Source organism: Triticum aestivum, chromosome 2A (genome assembly GCF_018294505.1).
Source record: "Triticum aestivum cultivar Chinese Spring chromosome 2A, IWGSC CS RefSeq v2.1, whole genome shotgun sequence".
NCBI classification, from domain to species: Eukaryota; Viridiplantae; Streptophyta; class Magnoliopsida; order Poales; family Poaceae; genus Triticum; species Triticum aestivum.
The window spans coordinates 518512663-518521250 of NC_057797.1; the positions used below are offsets into that span (position 1 = coordinate 518512663).

Below are 8588 nucleotides of genomic sequence, written 5' to 3' on the forward strand. Positions count from 1 at the left end.
GCGTTTTGTCCACCGCGTCTGCCTTGGACCGTTGGACGGCAACTCCATGGTCCGTGTTCCCGTGGCCAGTGGTGCCATCGCAGCCGGCACAACTTCCTAGACCGAGGCTGCTTTTCTCCAGCTGCTTGTCTGCATCCTAATCTTTCTCGTCGCCGTCAAGCTTGGCCTGGTCATGCTTCGCCTCGGCAACAGTACACGCCATGCTCACCCAGGGCGTGGTCATGGGCTTCATGCTCGTTGCCAGTGTCCTTGACCAGGTCCCGCTGGACTGCCATGAACGTGCTCTACTCTGCTCCAGCCGAGCAAGCTCCCATATCCACAGCGGAGTCGTGGGTGCCTAATAAATGTGATTCAATGTTCATCTGCTGTATACCAGTGAGTATCTATCCGTATAGGTTCAAAGCAAAGTTGAATTGCATTAAATAGCATCCATCCCAAGACTAAAACGTACGTGTGGATTTCAGGGAGGTGCGTCGCCGAGAGCTCTTCGTCCGCGTCCATAACTAACCTGAGTACATAGGTTGTGGCCAGAGTGGCGATATGGGTCGTACTATCATATAGTCCCATTATCTGGACCATGCAACACCCTCATCTAGCAGGCTAGCAGCGCATTGAATGTCTGACGTGCGAGCTCTCAAAAGTGCTGTATTCCGCGGCGGACGTACAGCACCCGTATGATACGACCGTGTACCCGCGTAGGCTGAAGACCTGCTGATTTGGCAGGTTGGCGGGGGCCCGCAGGAGCAGGCGTGCAGTTGACGAGATGGACCGCCGGCACAATACTTGCGGCTTAACTGGACCAACGTACAGAATTTTCATCCATTTCAAAGAACTGTTCGCTACAAAGAACAGGCACCGCTCGGCCGCTTTAACCTTTAATGGTGACATGCGGGTGGCTGCCAACGAGATGAAGCAAGCCCGATAAATTCGGGGTAGTGCTTCCGGCGCAAGGTGTGGCGGAGCCGCCATGGATTTCCCGGCAGATTCGGATCGCAGGTGAGTCCACTAATGTTTTTTCTCGCACGGTCGCCAATGTTATTGGGTAGCCGCTGAGAACCGTGGGCAAGCTAACTCATGTACGTCGTTCTGCACCCAGCCCCAGATCTGAGGGAAATGAACGAGATGAGTAGCCAGCGGGTACCTCCGTTGGTTCACGGAGAGGAGATCATGGCGGACGATGCCAAAAGCAGGGACAATTGTCCGGCCGAGTCAGGCGAGTCCCCTGCTGTGAAGCCAGATCGTCGAGCGCCGGGATGGATTAAGAAGTAATCGCCTGATGATATGTATGTACATAGCATACTACCAAATGGATCGTAGTGCAGTGATTACGGAATACGGATACGTAATTTGTGGACGTGCATGATTCCTGCTGTTTTCTGAAGCTCATGTGTACTCAAATTCTGAGTCGTTTTCGTTCGTATACCGAATGAACATTGCTTGATACATAAGTGAACTAGCGTCATGCTTGCAGACATCTAAAAAAAATATTGAAAAAAATATATTGAATTATGAAACAATTCTGAAAGGAAACCTAAAAAAACAAGAATTCTGAAAAAACAATATTGCGAGGGTAATCAATCAACATTTCTGCTTGCATTTCTATCCTGAGTTCTGGTAGTAGAGTGATTGTGGATTGCCAAGTCGAACTTGCGCTAGTGTGTGAACCTCGGTGGTACGTAATTTTTGATTTTGTTTGTCGCACATGATCGGAGAACATTTCTGTTGGGAAATGTGATAGCTTTTTCTTCTCTAAAAATAAATACAAAAGCAAGGTTCGAGTAGGCTCAACCCACTGAAAGGTCGTCATGCGCCATGGGGCTCTCCAGAAATGGATCAGGAGGTTCGCCGAAAGACATGGTGATGAACGACCCCTATGTGAAAAAATCTAGTACTACAACGTACTCTGTCATTACAACTAGTACGTACCATTTCAATTCCTTTTATGGTTGACGTGACTGATTAATCTGAAATGACCTGGGTAGTTGAGGAAAATAAAAATTGTAGTGAAGACTTGCTCAACATGGGTGAGGAGGAAAACGAGCAGCCCATTGTTGAGGCATGAGGGGTTGGTTACGGAGAAGTGAGCAGCGGGATTAAATAAATTGGGTTGATAGCTTTAGACGGACGCCTCGATCCTGGTCCTGATGTTACACATAGTCGGTCCAGGAAATGCTACCACGACCCTAGACCGTAGAGGACTAACATCTGTTCTAGCATTAATTGTGCACAGGCGGGTGGCAGAACAACTGTTCCTATATTTCAAAGAAAAGTAATACGTCTAGTTATACAACCGGAGGCCCAGATCACTATGCAAACCATAGGTCTAGATACTACGAGCATATGATCGTATGAGCCATATTGAATTAATCGGTTGTGGCAAGTATTACTTTACTCATAAAAACGTAGATACAAAGGCTTGACACGGAAGGAATCAAGTTAAAACTTGAAAGAAGTCACGAATTTGCATCATCTTCTTGCATAGCGCTATTATCCTAACACATTGTGATAAGCACTGTCAATTTGATGAGTCCCTCAGCCTCCCCTTTCCACTGCCCTCACACCCAAAATAGTAACCTGACGTAGAAGTGTTTTACTAAATTTCACCCAAAGCATGTTCACAAACCACAAGCACTCACAACAAAATTCTGATACTTTGCCGGTGAAAGCACAAACTGGAAAACGCGATGGATAAACTGAATCTGTTGCCCAAGCACTGTCAACTCTGCATGCAACAAGGTGTATCTTTCTGAATTTGATGAGTAGTCTGTCGGCTTATTGTGTACCAACTGGGCATGAATCGCTAAGCAAAAGCATAAGACAGAAGATTAGCGTGATTCGGCGCCCAAACTGCAGACCAGAAACCCTAAAAATATGGTATCCCCCGATCTCTCCAAACGAATCCCTAATGCCCAGAGATAATCACAGGGAGTCGAGGACCAAACCATCCGCAAACCTTCGCCATCACAAGAATTAGGGGCCAGTCGGCAGTCTGTTTCGCGCAGCTTCGACTAAAATGGAATGCGATGGGAGCCGGCATGGGGCCTTGTTTTTTTTTTTTTTTTTTTTTTTTTTGAGAATGCATGGGGCCTTGTTGGGCGCAGAGAATCGGGTGGTGGGGTAGAGTATCGTCGGTTGGCCCTTCCGAGGCCCGAATGGAGGAAGAAGAGACGAGATTGGGCTTTGGAGGAGCCATGGGCCACACGATCGCGACAGGCCAATCAACCAAAGCCTTTTCTTTTCCGCGACGCGAGGCACGCGGCAGCCTACTCAATCAACCCAACCATTTCCATCCAGATCCCAAATCAAAACCGACGCAGCATTTCCGCAGGATCTCGGCCCCTCCTCCTCCTCCGCCTTCTCCAATCCACACTCCCACTCCCCCATTCCAACCACCCCCGACGCCGGCCATGACGGGCACCATCGCGAATGGCGTGGCGGCGCCAACTGCCCCGGGGCTCCGCGAGAAGGCCGCCGCGGCGCCGCTGCCCGAGGAGCTGGCCCCGGAGGTGGTGGAGGGAGAGAGGGAGATCGTGCTGGGGAGGAACATGCACGCCTCCTGCTTCGCGGTCAAGGAGCCCGACGCCGACGACGAGTTCACCGGCGAGCGCGAGGCCACCATGGCCGGCGTCCTCGCGCGCTACCGCCGCTCCCTCGTCGAGCGCACCAAGCACCACCTCGGTAAATCCCCCCTTCCTTCCTCCTCTGCTCGTTCCTTCGACGCAGTGCAGAATGATCCGCTCCGGTTTGTGTAGCGTAGAGACACGGTGATCCTAGCCCCGATATTTTATTACTACTAATAGTATATTCCCTGTTAACCTTTTTTGGGTGAGGAGGTGAAACGTGTATTGAGTTCCTGTAGGTGCAAATTCATCGATGAATCTGGTTGAGTGCAACGCAACTGATCTGCTTCCACTCTCACGAACACTCTCATCCGTTTGCTTGTAGGCTACCCATACAATCTGGACTTTGAGTACGGTGCTCTCTCCCAGCTGCAGCACTTCTCCATTAACAACCTGGGCGACCCATTCATCGAGAGCAACTATGGCGTGCACTCCAGGCAGTTTGAAGTGGGTGTGTTGGATTGGTTTGCTCGCCTTTGGGACCTCGAAAAGGATGAATATTGGGGATACATTACGAACTGTGGCACCGAAGGAAATCTGCATGGGATCCTTGTCGGGTCAGTACTCGCAATATTATATACAGAGATATAGCCCTTCTTTCTGAAATCTTATTTACATCTACAAACTGTTTTACAGAAGGGAAGTTTTCCCTGATGGGATCTTGTATGCCTCTCGTGATTCACACTACTCGGTGTTCAAAGCAGCGAGAATGTACAGGATGGATTGCGTTAAAGTGGATACTCTTGTCTCTGGAGAAATAGATTGTGCAGATTTTGGAAGAAAGCTACTTGAAAACAAAGATAAACCTGCTATTATTAATGTCAACATTGGTGAGCTGCATACACTCTTTATTACACTTGCAAATCTGCACCTTCATGATCGGGCTGTAAACCTAACTCTTCCTTGATGTAGGGACAACTGTCAAGGGAGCAGTTGATGATCTTGACTTGGTTATCGAAACACTTGAAAAAAGTGGGTTCAAGGATCGGTTTTATATACACTGTGACGGTGCTCTGTTTGGTCTGATGATGCCATTTGTTAAGCAGGTACCTCTACTTTGCCCCCTAACGCCATATTGGTTGCTTCTTTTGACACATTGTTTCATTATCCTTGATTTATTTTCTTTGTTGCTGATCATCAGGCACCTAGGGTATCCTTTAAGAAGCCCATTGGGAGTGTGAGCGTGTCTGGTCACAAGTTTGTTGGATGTCCCATGCCCTGTGGTGTCCAGATAACAAGGTTGAATCACATAAATGCCCTTTCTAGCAATGTTGAGTATCTAGCTTCACGAGATGCTACAATCATGGGAAGCAGGAATGGTCATGCTCCCATCTTCCTATGGTACACCCTGAACAGGAAAGGTTATAGAGGTTTTCAGAAGGAAGTTCAGAAGTGCTTGAGAAATGCACATTACCTGAAAGATCGGCTCAAGGATGCTGGAATTAGTGCGATGCTTAACGAGCTCAGTAGTACAGTAGTTTTTGAGAGGCCAAAGGACGAGGAGTTTGTGCGACGGTGGCAGCTTGCTTGTGAGGGAGGTATATCACATGTTGTGGTAATGCCCAGCGTCAATGTTGATAAGCTGGATACTTTCTTAAATGAGTTGGTGGAGAAGCGGGTAACCTGGTACCAGGAAGGAAAATGCCAATCTCCTTGCATTGCAGCTGATGTAGGCCAGGAGAACTGTCTTTGTACTCTGCACAAGTCATAAGTTTGTCAGGAGACACTCTCTGTGAGTGATACTTGAGTATTTTTACATTGGTTGGTGTCGTATTTACCACCTTCCAATCGTGCATCCTTTATTGTTCATTTAAATTTAGTCCTCGCTCTATGTCTTTATGAGACAGGTCTTAGCACGGTAGCATGCTGAGCTTTATGTGTTGTATTCATCGTCTGTCTTCATCTGTTCTTCCAATAAAGTTCTGTGCAAATGATGTATCCAAATGAAGTTACTGGTATCTTGTCCTGTATCGGCATGCCATATTCGTAACATAGCTTGTGTTGTTTTACAAAGTATAGCAACTCATTAGCTAGCCATAATTTTGAATTAGACAGAATGCTTATCGTTATGTTACCCTTTTTCAGCATGTGCTGACGAACATATGGTTAAAATTGGAGTCGATTAACTGAGGACAATATTGTCAATTTTTTGTTTTTCTTGAGAAATAATGGGTCCATGACTCATAAGAATCCAGAAGAGTCTTAACACAGAAACATCCTTTGCACTTATCCTACATTCGCGTTCTGGCAGATTGTGGTGTTAATGACTCATAAGAATGGGTCAATGACTCATAATAATCCAGAAGAGTCTTAACCCAGAAACATCCTTTGCACATATTATATTAACACTTAACTATCTAAAGTGCACTTATCCTAGCACTAACTTGAGACTTTTTTATTCTTACATTCGTGTTCTGGCAGATTGTGGTGTGGATACAGGTGATAAGTAGGAATGCTACTTTTATGCATAAATGGCCTACCACTAGCAGCAAAAGGGTAATCTCTATCTGTCAGATACTTAGATAAGGTCAGAACCTCTTGGCCGTCTAAATGCCGCATCTATCTTTATATCTGGATTCAACCTATTTCTGTCAGTTGCTGGAGTGCATCTAGAGGCAAGAAAGATGTGTTTCTTATTTCATGTGAAAGAAAAAACCAATGCCTGCTCTTGCATAGAGCTACTTAAGTTGACCCCTAAGACTTGGACTCTGACATGGAAACTGACTCGACTTCTGACGTATGGACTCTTATCCTAACCCTAAGCTTTCCTGATATACTACCGACCGCCTGGACTGATGGACCATCTAACTGCAACATCTGCTTCTGATTTCCCTGACAGGGAGTCCACAAAATATCATTAAATAGACTACCTTCACGGGTGTTTTTCAGTTTACAGCTGATATGGGCCTTAGATTTATGAAATATAAGCTAACTAGTAAAAGATTGGAGGCAGCATGAAAATAGTTGAATTTTCACGGTAACTAAGCTCTTTCACCATGCAAGTGATAAGATGCTGCCTCATAAAGTAGGGATATTAATATGTCAGTGCCTCTTCAATTCAGGTGATCCATATCCCATTTGCTGATGGAGTCTATTGCTTGTTTTTTTGCTGTTTGTATCGGTTCATGCTCATCTTAGCCTACGTGATATTTAAATAACCTGTGGACCAGCTTTCACCACAGAGTGCTCTGAGCCTATTGTGCTTTGTTCTCCTTTTGACTGTTAGTCACACCTGATTATTTAAATGATGCGCTTTTGATGTTCTATGGCTATTTAAGCTTTTATTGTTACGATAGTTGGTGTGGATTAGATAACAATGGTCTTAATTCTTCTGTTTCTTTATCTTTTTTTATTTCCTGTTTCAAGTCTTGTTTTCGGAATTCAAAGTCTGCTGGAGCAAAGCAAGGATAATAGGAAAATATTTGTATATATGTTACTATGGTGAAAGCTTATATTAGATCTATGATGAATGTTTGCCTTATCTCTACTCCTAATGTCTCAGTTGGTAGGTCGCGATCCGGTTCAATTTTCGTCCCACCTAAATCGGTCTAATTTGGTACTTCTTTGGTACTACTACCCACCGACCTTCCAACCGCGGAAAACCACGATTAACCCCTCGATCGAGTGCCGCACAAGCTGAGCCTCCTGTCACAGTGAACTAACACAATCGTAAAAAAACCACCGTAAAAAAACCGGCGAAAATTAACCAGCGAAAAAAAACCCCGCACAGTGTGTCCTCGTGCGAGGTCTCGTGCCCTCGATTCGAGGTATGGTATTCCTCGTGCGAGGGAGTGTCTCCCCGAATCTGCCCTCCTTCGTCCGCCGCCGCCCTTCGAAACTTCACCGCCACCGCGCTTCGAAACTTCACCGCCACCGCTCCATCCCTGCGCCGCCACCGCTCCTTCCCTGTGCCGCCGCCGGCGCGTAACTCTAACTTCAAATCCGCCTGCCTCCACTGATGCGGCTCTGCTCCTGTTCAGGACCTTCGCAGAGCGCTTTCCGGATCCGGAGCCGATCCCTTTCAGGACCCATCGCCGGAGAAGTCGAGGACACGGCGTCGGTTTTCACTCCCACCTCCCCACGCTGAAGGCGTCGAGGATCCGCCGCCAGACACACAAACTCCAGGTATCACATATCCTACCCCGGCTATCCCTTTCAAACAGCCTTATTTTGTACACACAATAATTGACATCCATGTCATTGCATACACACACACCAGGAGATGTACAGCCATCACAGGCATCACATAATCTCAGTTTTGAGAATGTACAGCCACCACATACATGGCTTGCATCTCAGGCATCATAGGCAACACATGATACTAATAGAGATTTGTAGATCTTGTAATCTACCAATCTACCAGGCATCCAAATAGCATGAAAATCTTTAACTCTGGCAAAACAGCAATTAAGGTTCAGGGCTGGACACATGTAGTCCTGCATTTTCCATCCACACTGATTCATTGACAATAGCTATATACCAGACATCCCAATAGCAGCAAAATCTGTAGATCTGTAACTCTGTCAATACTGCAAATTAGAATAGTACCATGTAAGGTTCAGTGCACAATTTGAAATATACAGAGAGAATACCTATGTTGCCAACCAGTAATATATGGCAACCAGTGTGTTGACAACAATTTGAGAAAGTTAGTATGATGACAACCAATAGATTTTCGCTGACAACAATTCGAAATTGGTAACTTCTGAGAAAATTAGTATGTTGCCAACCAGTAATATATAGCAGTATAACATCCTTACCTTAATTTTATAGTTTTCAATGAACAACGATTGTGGCTGACAAGAACGCAGTAATATATGTTTTGGAATAATAAAGTGTGCATGCCTTCAAGTAATTTACCATCTTGTGCATGCCTTCAAGTAAATTACCCTCTTGCTCATGCGCCATCTTTCTGGATTTCATCTTGCATCTACTATCTCCATCCAAGTCAGGTTTCCTTTAAGTTTC

General features: G+C 45.9%; 1 protein-coding gene across 1 annotated transcript; it reads left to right on the top strand.

Moving 5' to 3' along the window:
* Positions 1 to 3249: 3249 nt before the first annotated feature.
* Positions 3250 to 5568, top strand: LOC123189187 (serine decarboxylase 1). Its single transcript, XM_044601534.1, has 5 exons — positions 3250 to 3678; positions 3946 to 4177; positions 4257 to 4450; positions 4533 to 4666; positions 4762 to 5568. Exons 1-5 carry the CDS (start codon positions 3408 to 3410, stop codon positions 5329 to 5331), a joined length of 1401 nt encoding a protein of 466 aa, XP_044457469.1. The 5' UTR covers positions 3250 to 3407; the 3' UTR covers positions 5332 to 5568.
* Positions 5569 to 8588: the final 3020 nt, after the last annotated feature.

Coding starts and splice junctions, on each gene's coding strand:
- LOC123189187 (XM_044601534.1), top strand. CDS start 3,408: ATGACGGGCACCATCGCGAATGGCGTGGCGGCGCCAACTGCCCCGGGG. Junction 4,178..4,256: donor CTGCATGGGATCCTTGTCGG/GTCAGTACTCGC, acceptor ACTGTTTTACAG/AAGGGAAGTTTTCCCTGATG. Junction 4,451..4,532: donor TATTATTAATGTCAACATTG/GTGAGCTGCATA, acceptor TCCTTGATGTAG/GGACAACTGTCAAGGGAGCA.